The following is a 21,218-nucleotide window of genomic DNA, read 5'->3' as shown; positions in this document are numbered from 1 at the left end:
CTCACGATTGCAATCACTTCCAGCCCCTGGGAAGGGTGCGTATCTGAGCTATTGCACCTTTGCAAATGTACCCTCCACCCTCCATCCAAACAGTCCACAGCTCCACGTAGTAAGCATATAAGTTCAGTTACATTTGAAGTAGTACAAAGCCTAGGGTTTCATGAGGAATAATCATCAGTAATAGAGTTAAGAGAAAAGCAGTTTCCTCCCACAGTTCTCTGATCATCAATAAGAGTAGTACATATTGAAAATGAGAAGCTATTGTGACCCATCCTGAAAGCCTCAGCACTTCACTGGATTCACAAAGGCACTGAAAGGTTTGCCAAGTAGTCATCCGGAACAGATGTGCCACAGCTGTAGTACAAGTACACAAGCAAGACTAAGCACTTATTTCACCAGCTTACAACTAGAATTTTGTTCAAGTTCTCTTGACTCAGCTGAGCCCTATACGGATTGTAAACAACACCGCATTTAGTTTTTCAAAAGCCAAATCCTCAAGAACAGATTGAAGAGGAGGTTATAAGAATGAGATCAAGAGTGTGATTTTTCCAGACTCATTTATGAATTACTATAGCTAACCACTGTTAAAACATGCAAGTCATAGCTTCATGCATTGCAAAATCTTTAGCTCACAAAAAGCCTTTAACAGTATTGGGAAAACCATAATTTTTAATGGCTGTCATTTACCCAGAGCAGAAACAGCGTCTTGACGTTAGAGGTAAATTAATTCTCTTTAATCTAAAATGCAGATGCTGTAAACAATCTTTGATTTACATAAATTAGCCTTTCGGTAGGGACAGCAATTCCTGTTGTATACACAATCATACGTGCATAGTGCTTTAACAGAACAAGCCTTTGCTGCAAGGAGTTTCAAGCAGGGTGATGTAGCAGGGAATAAGGAGAAATAAGAGCAAATATATATGTGGTACACTGAGAAGCACGACAGAGCTGACAGTAATCCATAAGCTGCTCTAATTGATATTAAAATGGTCTCTGCATCTACACAATCTTGGATAAGCAACCTTAACAAGTTTACTAATGCTAACTAGTAATCTAAGACATGAGTTGCACAGTGGCAGGTCAGAATAACAATTTTTTTTATTCCCTCCAAGCTCATGCCAGAGAGTAGCAGATAGCACAGGGCAATAGTGGAAAGGAAGAAAATAAGTAACACTAAGGAAAGTGCGTCAAGAATTGGCTGTTGGAAGTTCTGTGTGCATCCCTTTTTGCCACAGTCTTTCATGAAATGGAGAAAATACATTTAACCTCTTCTGTCACACTGCTTCTGGTGTGCCTCTCTAAGCAACTACGCTGCTCATTTTGTGGCATCACTAATACAAGTTTCTTCAATTACTAAGTCAGTGGTGGTATGCACAGCTGTCCTAAGCATTTACATAGTGTTGTTCTCCAACATCACACATGTCTTGTTTACTGGACTTAACACTCATGGTTTTATCACAACATTAAAACCCAGACAGACTTCACCCAAGCCTCATAAAAAATTAGGTCAGCATTACTGCTAAGAAGCATTCTTTTCCCTACACTCTATTTTTGCAGACATATGCATTTATGTGGCCACACAGTAAACTGTGTCAGCAAACTGGTATTTTCTTTCTAGTACAAAGATAAAACAAATCAAAAACATATTCTAAATAGTTCCCCAAGCCGAAGAATGCATCCTCTGTGAGCTTGGGCTAGGACTAGTGAAAGAATAAGCAGCTGTTTCTGCTTCTTTTCACAGTAGCTCCAGCCAAGCTTATTTCTGAAATTATGGCTTTACAGATCTATTTTGCCAGAGTATATCTAAAAAAATTCCAAAACTACAACACGAGACTGCAAGCATGCAATTTTACAAATTGCACATAAGCAAGTCCTACAAGCTTACACTCCCCCCACACTCTGTGGGATGTTTAATCACTGGTGATTAAACACTACTACATTTAACTATTTATTTTTTGTACTTCAGAGTATTTCGGAGTATTTGGTGAATCCTGAACAGCCTGTCACAAGCAGGAGCAGAATGGATTTGAAAGCCAAAGGTGGTGTCACCTACGACTTGGAAAAAAAACCAACAATCCTTTCACTGATTTTGGAAATACGTTCTGAAGTTATCTGCTCTCAGTATTTTTTAAATCCAAGTTACATATTTTCATGAGCTTAAGTCAGGAATCCTACATTGGATTTTAAATGCATCTTTCATTTTGGAAAGCAGAATTTCTACCCCCTCAAAGTATTTTCTGTTATTTAACTTGTTCAGCTGCCATCCAGAAGCAATGACTCCCTATCTTGCAGCAAAACAGAGTTAAGCCAGCAACATAAGTTTTCAAAGTTTCAGAACTGCTGTAACAGAACTAAGCTTAGATAGAATGGCTTTCATCCATGTGTTACACTGGTGGACAACAATAATATCAATGAACCTCTGCTAGAGCTTTGCTCAATTCAGCAGGAACGTATTGCTGAGAGTACAGCTCTTCCGCACAGTGTACACAGCAAAGACCTGTACCTTCCCAAGGGTACCTCACCCAAACTTCCCACTAAAAATAGAAGAATCAGTCTCCCAAGGAGTTTTTTCCTGAAGAACTGTGCTTTTATATCCAAGTAACCTTAAAATCTTTATAAAATTTCTTCACTGGATGCCCTTGATATTAAGTATTTTGCTGAAGGACAGTGATTGCTTGCAGACTCATTTTAGCAGGGCTTACTACCATCAAACACAAATCCACTGCAGAGTAACAGACTGCCCAAACCTTTAATTTTCAACCAGGAAAAAAGCCCAAACAAGGAAGTGGTGTTCTTTTACCCAAACTTGAATTTATGTTCTTAATACATGCGCTATCCAGCGGAATCAATGCTTGTGCAGGAGGAGCTTTTTTAGAAACTAGTCCATAAACCTGCTTCAGGGGATATTCAAATAAGCCCAGGAAAAAATGCACGTGTACCTACACCAACTTTTAGGGACCACTTGCTTCTTTATACAGAGTTCTATAAAGTAACTGATGTCTCAGTCATTCTGTATCATACACAGTTCCAAGAATTGCCGAATTCAAGGTTCAAGGACAAGATCACACAAATTATTCCATTCCATAAACAAAATGTATAACTCTAATGTCTGTTATTGTTCTATATTTACTGGTTGCTTAATTACACCTGAAGCTAAAACTCAAGCAACCAGCAGAGTAAAGGCAGAAGCTTCTCATCATGCTGTATATGCAGACCAGTAACAATTCCTGTTCTAGTCTACTTGAAAGATTAACCTAGCATAAAAATTCCATGAAACAAAAAATTTCAGCTTATTTCTCAAAAGCTGACTTTCTTTTCCTCTACAGCAGTGCTAAAAAAATTCCTAAAACTCAAGGAAGGCAAAAGCAAATTACAAAGTTATGAAGTAACTCCTAAGAAGTACCAAGGAGAGAAGTTACTGAAGTTATAATACAAAAAGCTGGGTTTAGCATGACTTCTGCACATCAGTATCTCAGGTACTTAACTAATGTGGGACATACACACAAAAGTTTTGTATTGAGCTTGGTATTAAAAAAACCCAACACGACACAGAAAAGATGGTACTGTGACACTAAGACAACCTAGCTGATGTACTAAGACAAACCACAACAGGAAGAGAAGGCAGTAAACAGGTTAATTTCAGTGTTCAAGTTAGGAACTAGATACAGGTCGCATTAGAAGTGCCTCAGGCTGCAGTTAAGAGCGGATTCCCCTACACACTCCCCTTCACCAAGTACAGCATCTGACCTTACTGAGTAATAGCCAAATATAGTATGCTTGCCTTCACACTGCTAGACCACAGACCGTGGCGGGGTTTTACTTCTTAAAAGTTACATACCTACATTTAGTGGTAACTAATGAGTATTTAACAGCAACTATAAAGCATTAAAAATCCTCTTATCTACATTAAATAAGAACAGCATTTTTCTCCTTTTATACCATGATTTAGTTGTATTATGAGCAAGACATTGAATGACTCAAGCAAAGCCTGTGCCACAGAGTATCTAAATGAAACAGTTACTGAATCATGTAACCTTCAAGTGGCCAAACAGACAGTCAGAACAAAGGAACACCAGCACATGCTACCTGATGCCGAGCTCTTGGCCTTCAGTGCAATTTTTTCAACCATTTCATTTGTCACGCACTTATAAAGCTAAAGATGAACTGGCTGATATCTGCCCTGCCATACAAACCCAGAAACAAACTTCACTCTTCTATCCCTTCTCCCTCCTAGAAACATATAAAAACTGCCTATTTTTTTTCTCTTTTTAAAGACTATTTAAAGGAAAAAAAAAAAATCATTTGATCTTTGGCAAAAAACTCCTCTTAGAGTTCTCCTTGTTTATTTTTCTAATAGCAGATTATCCAATGATTTCACACCAAACCAGGTAACAACTCCTGTTTATTCAAGATTCACCTCCCTGGTTTGTTTGTACTGTTTTGCAACAGATCATTAAGGTCTATTTTTCTTCTCTACAATGGCCTCTCTTTTTCAGCATCAGTTACAGAGCCTGGAACTGCAGGCACTACTACCACATCCTAATACCACCCGGCTGGCTGGATATGTTAATTAGTTAAGACACTAACCAAACAAGAAATATGTTACTGACCATAATACATTAGACCAGTAGCTCTATACCATTTAAAACTAATAAAGAAAATTCCAGTTATTTCATAAGCATTTAAAATCCAACTTTCATTTGAAAAATCAAGTAATATTGAAATTTCTATCTTTAAGTCAACCTGTAAGACCTTTGAAATCAGAAGAAAATGAAGCTTGTAGCTTTCTTAGAAGACATCACACAACACAGCAAGAACAATGCAACCAGTTTTAAGGCAGCAATCAGAAAAAAAAAAACAAAACAACTTTGAGCTGAACATGGAAGCAGTAACCATTCTCCACAATTACTGGTAGCCTGACACTTATCTTCTTGGACAACTATTTCCCAGCTTTCTTGGTGGATTGGTACCATCAGAACCAGTAGCCCTCAGCCTCACCAAATACAATTTTGTTTTAGAGAAGATCCACATTAAGCTTCATCAAATTAATTTACATTGTTAATTTTAAATAGGTTAGCCAATTTAGGCAAGCAAGGAGTCTTCCCTAGACAAGGCAAATTTTTTTGTACAGCAATATACATGAACCCAAACCCCAGAAAGCCATCTTGTATTTAAGGTTACTATATGTCTGTTTCCCTAAGTACATGCTCTCTGCCACACAGTAAACTTCTTAGTATTCACCAAGACACCTATACATTTAAAAGAGCAGAAATCCAGTCCAGCTGGGCTGCCTTATATCCAGAAATTTTAAGAGACTGCACAGAAACAGGAAGCCCAACACCTGGACAGTAATATGGCAGTCTTACTTAACACCTTGCACAGCACTTTCTACTAGTAAGGTTACCCTACTCCAGCCTCCTTGCTTTGATATTGAGGGAACTTTTTCCACACATCGCCAAAGCTTAAATTGGCTTAGAATCTGGCTTAAATGTAAGACTGACGTACCCACTCAGCCCAGCATTGTTGCAAATATTAGGGCATTTCCTCCATAGGGATACATGGTGTTCCAAGAGGAGGCAAAACACAAGAAGCAGCTGCAGGGACTAGGAAGAAAAACTATGTTGAAAGCAGAAAAACTCTGTTCACACTGGAAAAAAGAAGGCTTTGGGGAGACACTACTGCTGCCTTCCAGTGCTTAAAGGGGGCTTATAAAGACAGATGGGGACAGACTTTTTAGTAAGGCCTGTTGCAATAGGACAAGGAATAACAGTTTTAAACTAAAAAAAGGTAGATTCAGACTAGATATGAGGATGAAATTTTTTAAAATGACAGTGATGATACACCAGAACAGGTTCCCCAGAGAGGTGGTGGATGCCCCATCCCCAGAAACATTCAAGGTCAAGTGGACAGGGCTCTGAGCAACCTGATCTAGTTGAAGATGACCCTGCTCACTGGAGAGAGGTTAGACTATGTGACCTTTAATGGTTCCTTCCAACCCAAACCATTCCATGATTCTGTGTTCCACATCTGCTGTACTCATGGCAGCCTCATGTGTGTGCATACTCCTGTGTTGTCCACAGCTAGAATGGGCTGGGAAAAATCTATCCACCAGATGGCATAGCTGGGAAGGTAGGAAGAAAAAAAAATAAAAACATGCAAAAAGCACACACACTGAAGCAAAAATAAGGCTATCATCTTTGTGTCCCATAACATAGCTAAGCCTGACCCAAGATTCTGACTACCAGGGCAAGAAGGATTTGGATTACTCACTTTCATGGTCACATACCAGTACAAAAGGATTTTAGCAAAGCCACAGAATTTTGTCTTTATATGACCTGCAAATCTTTGCAGATTCACTCCTGTGAGAAATCCCGCAATAAAACTCAAAGTAGCTCCAAGACAGCGAGGTACATGTGTAAGAGCACCAGCATCTCCCTCACTCTTCTCGTAAAGAAACAGGAATGACAGAAGGTAGCTGGTAGAGGTCAAACAAGTAAGAGAAAGCCTTGCTATGTTCAGACTTTATGCCTACAGCATACACTTTAGTTTTACTTTCCTTCAAACAGAAGTTATTTACAAGGTATCACTAATTAGTGACAAAGTACTAGACACATTTCAAGACAGAGTTAATTCAAAATGAACTCTCACCATTCCTAAATTCACCACTTGACCAATGAGTAGAGGATAAGAACTTAGTATATGCAAAAGAACATGGAAATTAAAAGCTAATGTCCTGGAAGATTATCAATATGCATTACACCATGGTTCAGTTGAGTATGAAAACTATCTCCAATTTAACTCAAGAGTTAATCAATCTGGCTTTCAGCACTCAGAAGATCTCCAGAATAAGTATACATTCAAGATAAGCAGGCGTGCACGCTCGCCGAGGATTGGGAAGGTGTTCTTGATGAATCCTCCCAACAGCGGGGCTATAGGCCACGTCATATTGGTATCTCAGAAAAACCAGAAAAAGCCCACAATGGAACACGTGGAAAGTGAGACAATCTAAGTAGGTAAACCCAGTTAAAAGGTAAGTTAACACGTCATATAACCCAAACCCAATAACAATAAAACCAGGTAGAGTAGCCTAATTAAAGTAAGAGCAAGAACTCCTGACAGTTAATATCACAGCCTGGAAACAGATGTCACCACCCAGCAACCCAATGACAGCAGGGAAGTTTCCTTTTGCTGTGGATTTTGATACGTATTTGCTACCCTTGAAAAATTTGTGCAGCACCTACTGAGAGATAATTGTGGACTATTATTCAAACTTAAAGCCATCCATTTCACTTAAAGGAACCAAAAGGACTAAATATATACTGCATGACAACATTTCATGAAAGTGTCTTTTTATTATTTCACTGTGCTTACACTGAAAGCTCAAAAGCCACATTTCCTTATCCTTTAAATCAAAGTTGAAGAGGGAGCAATGGAGCCAAAAAACTTGCTTTAAACGATTTAACTGCAGATAAGACTCAACAGAATTTTTTCTGCGCAACCAGCGTGGGGAGGATTCATACTCACTTTACCAGAACAGGTCAGCTAAGCAACAGCATGAGCTCCAGAATGTGAGCTGCCAATTGTACACACAAAAAAAAAAAGCTTCATTGTGAAACATTACTATTGGAACCACAGCTTAGAATACTATAGCTAGCAGTGCTATAAATAAAGGATGTTAAATGGAAGGAAAGATAATGCATATACAATGCAATCTTTTAATCTTGTGTTTTTTTCAAATAAAACCCTTAAGATTTTCTATTACGTTTCAGGTACAAGATGTTGTACAAGGCACTTCTGTTAGTAGATGACAAGCAGAGAGAAAACACATTTCCCATAATCTTCCTAACCTCTGCTCAGAGGGAAAAACAGACTGAGAAACAGAGGTGAAAAATTATACACAAGGCTTGGTTCAGAAGTTGCACATCATATCCCCAAAGATTAAAGTACTACAGAAGACAAAAAGCACAGGTTAGGTTGCTCCAAAACAAGGTACCCAATCATAACCCAAAAAGCTACAAAGTTGCAACACAAGTATTTATGGTTTATGTAAAAGGTATGGAACATGTATTTTAAAAGACCTTGTGAAAAAAAAGGAGGATAAGCAGAGTAATATTTAGGAGGGAACAGAACAATCTAAGTTGCATACCAAAACACTGCAGAATCCCTTCCTCTTGAGGCAATCTATATTTAAATAGCTACACTGATGAGCAACAAGTACCCTTCAAATATATTATTTAAAGCATTTCTCAAAAAAATCCACCACCACAATTATATTTGCATTTTGATGTCCAAAAAGAAAATTTGCCGTACAGAGTAAACGTTTACTACGTTACTCTGTGGTCTCTCTTAACAACCTACTTAATAATCTGTTTCAACATCCAGAAAAAGGGAGTTTTATCTGAACTTGTGATCTACTGATAATACTTGTTTCTTCATACTAAACTGCATGCCTTAAATCACAAACATAAATACAACTGCCCAAAGCCTTTTTGTGTTTTAAAATACTGATTTTTCTGTTCATAATTTTGACATTGAAAAAAGAACAGATAGCAGGTATTAAAATAGCCTCAAAGACCTAAAAACTCTGCTTTGTAGTTACAAAAAACTTTCAGCCTTACAAAACTCGTTTCACTTCTAAAACTCTACATACTCCATGAATTCCTTTCTATAAGCCTTCTGCAATGTGATCCAACTATCTGAGGAGTAGAGCAACCAAATAAATGAACAGAACATACCCATGCAAGTACTCTCATTTCCAGCATACCAGGTATTTGTTGAATATGGAATGCAAGATTAATGGGAGAAGAGACCCAAGAAGCCTTAACATTCAGAACATTAACTTAAATAAAAAGAAAATGCTCGCAATAGTTCCTCGGCTTATCCAAAAGGAGCTTCTAGCCTTTATCAGCCACCCATGAGAGCCACTTCTGGGGACTGCCCCGTAGGCAGGCTGAGGAATGTCAGCGCACTAAATCCCCCTGCTCCCGCCGACACTCACGTACACACAACTCCACACCTAGCGCTGCTCGCAGACGTAATTTTACACACGGAGCACTGCGACTACCAACGCGACCAGAGGGAGGGGGGGAAAAGGCCGCCCTCAGCTCGGCTAGAGGTGGGTCCCCAGCTCGCCCCTTAGCCAGGCAGCTACAGCCAGGTGAAAAAAGTGAAGACGGAAAATTAGGCTTTTTTATAATTTTTTTTTCTTTTAAATAGGAAGGCAGCCCCTTCACCCCGACAAGGTGGTTGCACCCCCCGCGCACACCAGCACCTCCTCCCTCCGTGGGGCTGCGGGGCCGGGCCGGGGCTCGGGGCACCGGCGGGACGCGCCGAGACCGCTCCCGGCCGCCACCCCGGGCCCGGCAGGGCGGTCAGGGCGCTGCCCTCGCTCCCCCCACACCTCGCCAGCAGCCTCGGCTTGTCCCAGGGGGCGGCGGCCGTGCCCTCTGCGGCGGGCGGGAGGGGCTGCCCGGCGGCCCGCTCACCTTCCAGCAGCCGGGTGATGAGGCTGTCCACGTTCAGCTCCCCGTCCGCCATTTTGTGGCCACCAGACTCGGTCCCGGGCGGGGAGAGGGCGGGGTGGAGGGCGCTCCGCGGAGGAGGAGGAGGAGCAGGGAGCGGCGACCGCAGCGACAGTGGCACTCCCCCCACCCCCCTCCGGCGGTCCCCGGCGGCCGCCCGGCTTCTCCTGCGCCCGCTGTCTCGCAGCTAAAACAGGGGAAGTGCCGCCGCTCCTCCCCGCGCCTCCTCCCCGCCCCAGGAGCCGCCAGGGCGCATGTGCCGCCTCGCCCGCCGCCGCCGCTCCGCGCTCCGCCACCGCGCAGGCGCCGCGGAGCCCGCCCCAGAGCGCGGCGCGTGCGCGGAGCCACCGCTCCTTCCCTCCTTCCCACAGTGCCCCGTCCCCACGGGTGTCCCGGGAACCCCCGGGATCGGGGGCTTTGGCAGCCTCAGTTATGGGCAAAAGGCAGGGAAACCAGTCCGAGGAGGCTGCGTGTCACCCCTTCCTGTGCTAAGGCTGCACCTGTGAAATCTCGCAGTTGATTAAAAAAATTCTGTCATGACCGGAGTGACGAGTTGTGCTCTTTTCTCGCGCAGTTGTCAGAAAAAACTCGTAACCGCTGTGTTTCATCGCGGCTAGATCTGCTAAGAGTACTTTTTTGGTGATTTCTGAACCTTTTTTTTTTTTTTTCTTTAAGATGAGCTCTCTAAAGACGTGTTTACATACTTCTGTCAACAGATGCTTGCCTTGATTGGACAGAGAAGTGCTTTAAAATGGAGGTGGTGAAAACTTACTGTGAGCTGGGACAGCACACAAATACATGTACGTTGACAAAGTAACAAAGTGCAGATGTTCTAGAAAAAAACAGACCACTTCTTTATATGCCTAAATATAGATGTCGATGGAGAAACTTATCTCTGTGAGCTTGAACTTGAATTTTTTCCATCGGTTCATACAAGCCAGCAAAATCCTGTCACCTTACATAATTTCGAAACCTAGTTTTTTATCTCTTGATTAGAATAAAGGGAGTATGAGCAAAACAAAAGCAATTAGGACAAGGTGGGGCTATGATTAGACATCAGATGATGCCAGGTGTCGGGACAGTCGAATAAAAGAACACCCTTTTGAAATACTTACACAGGTAGACAGGATATATGGAAATATAATTTCATCTGCTAAAAGCACATACAGCTATTCTTTCTTATTTTTCAAATTCTGTGATCTAAATAAAAAAAAGATATCTTAAAATATTTTTCTTTCATTTTTTATTAAGTAAGAAAAATAATTATTTGTCTTTTAAAAGATTCTTTCTTATCCCAGCTACTTTATTGCTGCCAAAACTAATAGATCCGCAGTCCCTCTTGAGCATTTAGGAATTGTCCCAATTTTGTTTCACACAACCAAATTGCCCTGGGGGTTATTTTAAGCCATCACAACATCAGGTTCAGACATAATTATATCATATTATCACAGAACATTCTGCATTGATAATTAAATAGGGATATGAAATTATCTTTTACTGTGGCATAACAATACAATTAATATCTTCCAAAACTCCAAAAGATGCTAAAGTTTCAGATACACTGAGCAAAACATAATTCTCTAAGAACTGTTTTTTACTAGGCATGTCAGCATGTTCCTGAAACAATTCAGCAGCGTATCAAAACAACAAAATAATTTAATTAGCAGAGATGCTGTGAAAAAGAACAAGCTACAAAAAATACCTCACTAATTTCCTTGTAGTATCTGTGCCAGTGTCTTATTTTATTGGGAACATGACTGGGTGACTGTTACTCCCCAGCTGTATGTGGGTTGTCAAGCAGTTGGAAGGTCACCTCACTGTGCTGCATAACCCTGTAAAGTTTGCCCCCCCTTTCTTCATAGCTTGAACAGGGAAACAAGTACATGAGTTTCTCCCTCAGTGGGTAAAACTTGACAGGTCCCGTTTTTCATGTTGGCATAATCCAAGTACAGTAAACAGAATTAAAAGATCAGAGAATGAGGTTCATTGTCTTCTGTGATTCAGAAAGAAACAGTTAATGTGGAATGAATGAATTTTCTTTGATCAAGGGGAGATGTTTAGTAATTTTTGGCATTATATGGTACACAGATACAGGCCAAAGATACCTAACTGGCAATTCAAGTAGCAAGGGCAGCTGAGCTTCACTGATGCCTCTGTCAAAATCCCATTAGTAATGCTCACCTTTCTAAATTGCCTTTCAGTCATTTTGAAGTTTCATATCCACCAACATGGCTTTTCTTTTAACTTTGCCCTACGTGGTCTCACCCTCATTTACTGTTAATACCCTGTATGTCACTTGTCCTCTCTTTGTCCACGTGCTGTCTCAAGGTGTCCTTTAATTTGTAGTGTTCTTCTGCTGAGTTTGTCAGCTCTGCAGGGCAGAAATTTCCAAAGAAGATGGCAAAACAATTATATGTTACTTAATGCCATTCCCTAAACTGTGGCTCTCTAGACATGAGTTCTCACTTTGTCTGCTGCTGCAAATTTGAAACAGTTGCTTCCCCAGCTACAGAGCACTGACTCAGCATCTCTCTGTTACCTACTCTTTCCTAGTAACCTTACGTTGGTTTAAACAATACTTCTGTTATTCATTGCACTTTAAATTTAGTGCACTACATGCAGTTTTAAGTTATTTATTATGCCATTGTAACTTTCAAAAACCGTGGCCTCAGCTACATTGCCCTTCTAGGTCTGTCATCAGTTATCTGCTAGATAGAACATGGCAGTATTTTACAACATTATCCTGTCACTACAGCTTGTTTCTAGTGTACTTTATAACCTTTGCAAACTGTAACTTGGGCTGACTGCAGTTCTGGTGTGGATGGGAGGGAGAGGCCAGTAGGAGCCATGTGGTTAGTTTTCCAGCATGTAATTAGGAGCAGTTTTTCCCTAGGAGGCAATAGCTGAACCACTGCTGCCTCCTCAGTGTTGTTCTGCAGTTTCTTACTTGAAGCAGAAATTACTGATCCAAATCACCAATGTATTTTCTTAGGAGAGTTTGTTTACAAAAATACTTACAGATCCTGCTTCTTTAATCAGAAATGGCAGGAAACTGTATCAAGGTAATCTCAAAATTTAACAAAGACTGCAGATAAATTATCCCTATTTTGTCCCAAAAGTTTAGATTCATAGATAGGTGGAGAACACCCAACAGATCCCACTGCGTAGTACCTTATGACCCTTTATCATTTGTCAGTATTTGCACTAAAACTGGGTAAATAGTTGGTTTGGGTTATATCCTTTTAAGATGTAAAAATAAATAATTATCTTCTACACTGGGATAAAACCAAGACTTTCTCAACATTCCTGAGAAATAAAAGAAGGAGAAAAGTCCCAAACTAGCCAGTGGTTTGGATTTGAAGGCACATACCTAAGACAGACAGAGAAGAGTGTATCTTCTTCTGAACTGCTGTATCCATACCGGCTCTCTTGGTATCACTGTTTGGAGCTGAAACACTTTGTATAAACAATTAAATATCCACTGGGCCAGGGACTCAATTATGGATCTCTGCCACGTGAATGCCCCAATCATTCAGCGGTAGTGCTGGTCCGTCTCTCTTGATGTAGCTATTATTTGAAACACATTATGAGATCTTTGGTTGATACACAAATACACATGCTGTACTCATCAAAGCTTTGTTAATAGTATTTTCTGAAGAACAAGATTTTTTTGTAGATTAATACTGACCCTTGATTCCCGTAAATGTAGTTATGCTATCATTGCCTTTTATGCATACTTAAAAGGCAGGGCAGGACAAGGCAGGTCTAGATGTTCCTGTATTTGGAATTAAAATAAGAAAACAGATTGTTGATGTCAAGAACCAGTGCTGAAACAGTTAAAAAAATAGAATAAATATTTCAATCCAGTAAGTGTGACTTGAAAATCTTATTTTTTTGAAAAGATCAGCTCCCCCTGCCCTATCCTGACAGCTCCCAGCTGGGTTAGAGAGCCTGGGCACTGCCTGGAAGGCAGGAGAGAGCCCTCCAGGAGCCACATGCAAAATAAGGACAAGGTGAAACATAATCAGGGGTTTGTATCACAGGTTACTTCATCTCTCCATATCAGAACTATTTAAAAGTGTGAGAAGAGTTGGTTTTTTTTCTTTAGATTATATTTGTTGGCATGTGATACAATCTCAGTTCCCCTGACAGCCTGTCCTACTGCCCACAAACTATCAGAAATACACAACACCTGCTGAAGTGTTACTCCCAAGTGAGGAAGGGGGAAGGACTTCTGAAGCAAAACAAGGTAAGTACTTTGGCCCTGCAGGATCTGCAGTTTGCAGAATGTCAATCAAGCTTACTATCCCTCTGCTTTGGAGAGAAAAAAATCTTCTCCTCCTGTTTGTCAGGAAGGAACAGCTGCAAGAATTGAAAGTGTCCGCATCTATTTTCCTCAGTAAACATGGGAATATTTAGTTTCAGCAAAACCAGATGGTTTACGCCCTGTGAATATGCTGGCATTTGACACCAGCAGTCAGTTTCCCAAAGTGCATGCAGAGCATTAGAAAGAACTTCTCTAAATTGAGGGACCTGACACAAGAAATTAAAGCTCTGAAGGCAGTAATGACAAATTGACAAAACCCCCCAACCTCCATCCAGGGATCTCCAAGTGCTCTCTAAATATCATTAATCAGACTACATAAAAGCCCATGAAGTGATTACATTTTGATATACATTTATCAGAGAGGCTTACACTTAAAATGAGAAAGTAAATAAGTTCCTCAGGGTTATGTGGTGAGTCATGGTCTGGTCTCCTGTGTGCTCTGACCATCCATGTCTTTTCTTGCTAACTCGTCTTTAGCGTGCTGTGTCCTCAGCCATATTCCCAGGACACAATTTTTAAATGTGAAACTATTACAGTTAATAGTACAGGGGCAGGATTGGAGTGTGTGTACCATTTATCACCATAGCTGGGGCACCTGAGTGCTCTCTGGGGAATTTATAATATGCTAAAGAGATTTATGAACAGCTCTCAAACCTCTTGCTAATGGCAGTTGCAATGGGTGTTAAGTGACTGAATTATTTGATGATTTTTATTGATTTGTGTTGTTATTGCTTAACATGACTGTAGTAATAAGGCATCTATCAATCTGGAAGTGGTTTTCAACCAATGAATTATTGAAGTATGTGATTCTGATAGGTAAAGTGTCTTGTTGGACTACTGGGAGGTTGATGAGGTACTCAGCTTGGAGGGCAAGGCTACAGGGGCTTCGGGCCTTGTAGTCACTGATGTCTGCAGCATATGTTCCAAAGCCAAATCTGACCCTGCAGATGACTCCTTGTCATCTGCAGCATATAAAAGGAGGCTTAGGAAGGATCTCTATTTACTTGCAATTTCAGAGTGAACCTTCCCACAGAAGCACATCAATTTTCTGGATCACTTAGTGAAATGTATTATTTACTGTGAATCACTAGGTATTTCTTCTTCTAAGACCTACAAATGTAAGTCCTAAAGCACCTCTAGTCCTGGTTGCAGGACACAGCAGAGGCCTGCAATATCTCCTTCAGTTTGCCAGAGAAGAGCTGTGTTGTGCTCTGGTTTGTCCCATTCTCTACATGATGGAGGGTGTGCCACTGAGCGCACCTGCCCTGCAGTTGAGGCAATGCTATAATTTAATATACTTCATGATCAGCATTTTAAGAGTTTGAATTTGCTATTTCTTCATTATGTAATTACATAATAATAATAATTTAACTAACACAACTTACGTGGAGTTTTGCTGTTGCTTCTTATGTAAATTAGAGAGATTTAGCAACACATTGCAAAATGGATACATGTATTTCAGACTGAGATGTAAGACGTTACTTTGATTCAGAATAAAATAAAAAGGAGCTGTCGAGAAGACCTATTTTGTAAAAGAAAGAACTACTTATAACTTTTCATCTCATGGCTTATTCACTAACATGGAAACTGCAGAGCTTCAATGTGTTTAAATTACAAAAACCTCAACAAAATATCAAACAAAAAACCTCCCCCCAAAAAACCCCAAAGAGCAATACCAAAACACCATTTTTGCCTTTTTAGAGAAATTCAGATCCTTAAATTTAGATTCAGAAACTGAAATGATATACAAATGTGGAATTTGAACTTGAATTTAGATAAAGTAGCAAGAACAACTAACTAAATGTTAGGGAAATAGCTAATCTTTAGGTAGAAAAGAACATTTATTTTAGTTGTTACTCTGCTCATAAGAAACAGAGACACTATATATTTACAGTACGCTCCAGAAGAATGAAAAAGAAATTTAAAGTCAAATTTAGATATCAAAACATGTCAGACAGCTTGACTTCCACCAAATTGTAACAAGTGCTGCTCATTCCTTTTAACTTACGTGGTATTTTTATTATCTATCAAGTAATCTAATATATCCCTCTTGTTCCAAAAATAGTTCATTTGCATACAGCATGGCTCAGAAGAGCAGGAGCTGGGAGAAACCACATCACTGTGACTAGTAGCAATGAGTCACGCAGACAGGTTTAAGTCTTGAGTCAGCAAAACCTAGACTTACTCTCAAAGCCTCGGTGGGCTTGGCTCAGAGGAGGCCATTAGCTGTCATTTCAGTTTGGGGGATGTACACTATGGCCCCCCAAAAGTGTGCCGCAGGTCTGTAGAAACACATGTGGCCCTGGCTGGCTGCACAGCACTTTCTTTGGTGGCAGCACTGGCTGAAGGTAGTCATTCCAAGTTCCTGCTGTCCCTCCGCTCCATGACAATGCCTTGCCATCGTGCTGATGTGTTTGTGGGACTGCCTTGCAAGTCAGATGTCCGCAGTGATCCATATGAATAACGACTCCCTCTGGCTCTCCGGAAAGCACAAGCTTTAGCCCGTGTTGCTTTGAGTGATATGACACACAGCACATCTCCCAAAGACACGTGTCTCAGTTCAGCTGAAGACTGCAGCATGAGGCTGAAACTGGCAGCGGCCACTGGTGGAGGGGGCTCTCTGAGCCTCTAAAGCCATAGTGTGGTGTAACTGTACCCGTCAGCGAGGAGGCTGCAGCCACCCAGCTGTGGCTCTCGCATCCTACTGAGTCATTGCATGACTCCAGATAAGCCATGTGCTTTTTCGTGCCTCAGCCTGCCACCTGCAAATCAGTGATAACAAAATTTAAATAATTCAGAAGAACATAGCAAGGCTTAATCATAATTGTAAGGCTTAATTGTAATATGTTTTGGACTCCTTACATACAGTAGTGCAGAATTCAAGGCATAGCTGTTACAGAGTGTGCTGCTAGTAGTGCCATCTCTCTTTAGTATTCCCTGCAAACTCACTGTCTTCCTACTTGCATTATCAGCACTCAGCTTTGGTGTCATTGTGTTGCTTGGACACCTTCTAATTTAAATTTTGTGTTTTGATTTCTGGGTGATAACTTCAAACACCAATTTTCCTCTGCTATGCTACACAGCCTTTTGCTCATTTTAATGAAACCTAGCAACCATAATGTAAATTCAAAATAACTACAACCCATTAGACTATTGAAATCCCTGAAGATTTGAATTATTCACTATTAACAGAACTTGTATAATTATAGGTTAAGATATCACTTAAGCATTTAGCATACATCAGTTCCATGGTTAATTTTTAGCTCTTGATCTGTATTAGTAACCTCAGCTTGCTAAATTAAAGGATATGCCTCCAATTAGCCTAAATTTAACATTCAAGAACACATCTCTAGTGGGATGATGCTTATAAGCTTAGAACATGCAGGCAATTTCAGCTGATCTACCAAGGCTCTATCACAACTGGAAAAGAAAACATTTTCTTACAAACACTTCCATGACTTTCACAGGAGCAGAAGTAAAAGGACAAGGCTGCATTTTGTGTACGGTCCAAAGTCAAAAGGGTGCCAGGCATTGCAGTCCTCTACCCCTGTAGGGATTTCCAAAAGAGCGCTTTCTGATCAGAGCAAACTGTAATTGGCTGTTTTCAGCTACCACCAGGTAGTTTTAACTCTTTCCCGAGGGTCAGAAATATTGCTGCAATATCTTTGATAAGACTCAACATTTGTCTTTTTTCTTCAGACAGCAGTGATATGACTTGCTGTTTGCTAACATATAAATTAGCTCTTCTGTTCCACCAGGATAGAAAGATTTCTGGTAACCATCTGTGTATTTTTCATACCATTTGATACCTGCTTTAGTTGATTAGCTTTCACTACATAGTCCTAGGTAATCACACTTCCACTTGTGGAAAGCCTTTTAAAATAATGAGCTAGGAAATGGTTTAGGCTCCTGTGCAGATGATGATGAATCTGTTCCCACATGCTGGTGAGAAGCTGGAACAGAATCTTAAAGCTTCGGCTTGGCCAGCACTGAGAAAAGACAGAGCTTTTGACAGTGTCCTCTCTTATATCCATAAACCAAATGAAACAAATTTTAACAAACATCAGTGTGCTTGTTAATGAGGAGAAATGCAGCACACTTGGTAACTGTATAATTGTGTCAAAAGTATAATTCAAAAAATGTTGCTAATATTCCTCTCCGTAGGAAAGCTCTGAGTGGTAAGAAATCCTCTTGTTGGGAAATCTGCATATAATCTTATAATGACAACCATTACAGAGAAGAGAGAAAGTACTAAACTGGAAAATGCTATTAAAAATTGTAGTAGAATCCAACTCATTGAAGCTTAGTCATGACTTTCATTCAGCAAAACTTGTTGTGAAGTATGGATTTTATTGGAAACAATTGGAATCAAAAGATTGTACTATTAATACCTGACTTTGCGGTACCCATAACAAATGAAAAAGAAAAAAGAACATTTTCAGCACACTGAGGATTTTTCCTAGGATTTTGTTTGTTTGGTTGTTTTATTCACTTAGGAGATTGAACCTTATCATCTAAAACTTTTTGTCATGTAAAACAGTCCCTGTACTGTGTACATCTTGATAGTTAGACCTCCAAAATTGTGGAGGTGTCTCACTCCTAAACAGTTCCTTCTGACAATGCCAAATTCCAAAACTGTGATGCCCATAATTGCCCTATCAACCTCCAAATGAAGGCTTTGGTTGGTAAATCTCAGATTTGAGATGTCCTCCATGTGCTTGCAGTCCTATTTCTGAGCGTGTCCAGGGGTAGTCCTGCACGGTCAGTACTGATACCTCAACATCTCTGTTTCATGAGGATCCTTGAGCTTACCATTCCTTTGGCTGCATTAGTTGTCCCTGATGCCAGAATTATTTGTGTCCTATGTAAAGAAGATGCCACCTAATATAAAATCCATTAATAGCTCTGAGAGTAAGGACTGCCCAACTAGTTCAAGGCAGCTCCCTGGTCAGCATGTGGCATTTTTCATCACACTTTGGAGTCTGCTTATTCTACTCTGTGGTTGTCGGGAATGCCTATGAGCCTGACTGGAGTGCTTTGAATCACCCTAAATGGGCAGGGACTGACTTCTCAGCCCTTGCAATGTCTCAGCAGAGCTGCCTAAGCAGGCAGTCTGGGCTCCTCCTCTACCTCTACTTTTGCAGGTTTATGCCTGGACCCTTTCAGATTTCTCTTTGAAACTGTCAAATGTTTAAGGAGTTTGGATTTCTCTCATCTACTGTGGAATTTTACCTTTAATTACTTAGAACAAAGACTTTTCTCACTCTAATTAAACACCTTTTGCCTCAAGAACGGACTATCTGTGCCTTGCATGATCATTTACTTTCAAGATTTTGAAAGCATTTTTTGCTTCCATGTTCCAGATGGCTTGCCAGTGACAACATTCATGCATTTAGTTCTTTTCTCTCATTAAGCCTGTGGATTTCCAAAATATTTCTGGAACGTGATCTTACAGTTTTCTCTCTCTCTCTGTCTCTCTCTTTTTTTTTTTTTTCCTTTGCCCTTTTCAACCCAGGTGCAAGAAAAGGTACAAACCAGGTGTTTCCACATCTGACTTGATGTTGGATTCTTTTGGTTAGGGGAGAGTGGAGAAGGTAAATGCAGAGCTTATTGAAATAGTGATGACAACAGTCAAAAAAACAAAAGGCAGGTACAGTAACGTCCAGTTGCTGTAATCCTTTAAACCTGACCTCCTGCCCAGCCTTCCTGGGCAAATCTGCACTGTGAATTGGAAGAATGAGCCAAGCTCTCAACAACCTGTGCTGGTAAGGCTTCCTTCCACAGCATCACACAGATGCAGTCTAGTCCAGCAGCCCATCCACAGACAAGAAAAAAGTCTCCTGTGGCTGGTTATGGCAGCCAGAGCTGGCGGCTCTGTGGTGTGAGGCAGAACCTGCTCTCTGCACTCTCTGCAGTGTGCAGCCTGCCTGGTGTCCGGGTAACATTTCACACACTTTTCTTAAATCCCTTTTGTCCCAGGTGCACCCACACACTGATTAGTAAGGAAGTTAGAGCTGTCAGTTATGCAGAGAAGAGTGTAGGACAAGGACTAATTTTTTGCACGTTTTTGTATTTCCCAGGGTGTTGTTTTTCTTGTTATACCACCGTCTGCTAGTGAGGGAATGCCAATAGTGCAGCCTTTCTCTAAAGGAGCAGGCCTGATCCTCCCTCTCAGATGGGCTGGCATCCTGCTGCTGACTTCTGCACTGGGTAAGAGTCACACCCAGTGCATGGATGGGGAAGAGGAGGTTTTGGAAAACAAATTATACTTTGTTAAGTGGTTAGAAGACACAGTGAATTAAATAAGCACCTAGCTACCATTTACACTTGAAAATTTTGTCATGTAGAGTTCTGCCAGTAAACTCCTCCCACATAATTAGAATGCTTTTTGCCTGTAATATGCATTCCAGTTTGGCAAGCAATATAAGCCATAACATCAAAACCACTTCGCCCCTCTCCAGTGTAATTGTGTCTACTGCAGGGCTTTTCTTGAAGTAGTTATGTCATAAAAATCACCCTACACAACACAAAGCCTTCAAGTGCAAACTGAAAACTTGTCTACCCAGCCAGATGTTACTGTGCTTTAAATACAGTTATGAAAAATCAAGATAGATTTGTTAAAACATGCTGACCACAACTGAATAGTCATCAGAGATGAAGTTAAGTCCCATTTAGCAACATATTAACTAACCATGTATGTGGAGTGGTATAATCTAATTTGACTTTTGCATAGCTGTGCTTGGACAAGGATCATTCAACTTGCCTATATCTAATTTTAATAGTGGCAGAGTGAAATTTGCTTTATTTCAGTTGATTTTTCACTGGCTTTTTGACATACTTATTCTGACACCTGTTACTTTGGTTGTGATCTCAATTAAGTGTGTTGAGTCATTCTTCCTTTTAGGCTTTTTCATTTTTTTTTTTGATACCATGAACAGTAAACATATCTGAGACACCAATGAGAAAGAAATGTCTGTTACTTTGATGGATACTCCACTGGATCTTTAAATTCAGACTCCCTACAATTTTTTAATTGTTTAATTTAAACTATTTTCAAACATTAACCTAGTAGATTATCAATACAAATGACAATATATCTTTTCAGCTGAGTGTCATTTGCTAAAGGATGTCATCAGGCACACTCAGATAAATTTCCCCCAAAGGACAGTAATTCAATCTTGCATTTATAATAGTCTACCGTGTTTTAATTGTCTTGCACATGAATGTTGCTAGCTTTCCTCAAAAATGAAAATGCTGCTCCTCAGAAAACAATGACATAAAGTTTTATAATTGGCAAGGCTAGGACCTGAAGAAGTCACAGAAAGTTGTTTATTAGATCCCACAGAAAGACAATACTATCTTCCATATAC

The 21,218-nt window shown here is 40.4% G+C and overlaps 1 protein-coding gene across 1 annotated transcript in view; it reads right to left on the bottom strand.

Moving 5' to 3' along the window:
* Nucleotides 1-9,789, bottom strand: part of PPP1CB (protein phosphatase 1 catalytic subunit beta) — a 29,293-nt gene extending 19,504 nt beyond the window's left edge. Inside the window, exon 1 of the mRNA XM_051782906.1 lies at nt 9,486-9,789. Within this exon, the coding sequence (XP_051638866.1) occupies nt 9,486-9,537 (52 nt within the window). The 5' untranslated portion in view covers nt 9,538-9,789. The remainder of the gene's footprint in view (nt 1-9,485) is intronic.
* Between the last annotated feature and the right edge of the window lie 11,429 nt (nt 9,790-21,218).

The sequence above is a fragment of the Manacus candei genome, unplaced genomic scaffold (genome assembly GCF_025592945.1).
Source record: "Manacus candei isolate 608988 ecotype Guabito, Panama unplaced genomic scaffold, ASM2559294v1 h1tg000017l, whole genome shotgun sequence".
Lineage (NCBI taxonomy): Eukaryota > Metazoa > Chordata > Aves > Passeriformes > Pipridae > Manacus > Manacus candei.
Note: the sequence above shows the minus strand (reverse complement) of the source record. Positions and strands in the feature narration are given on the sequence as shown.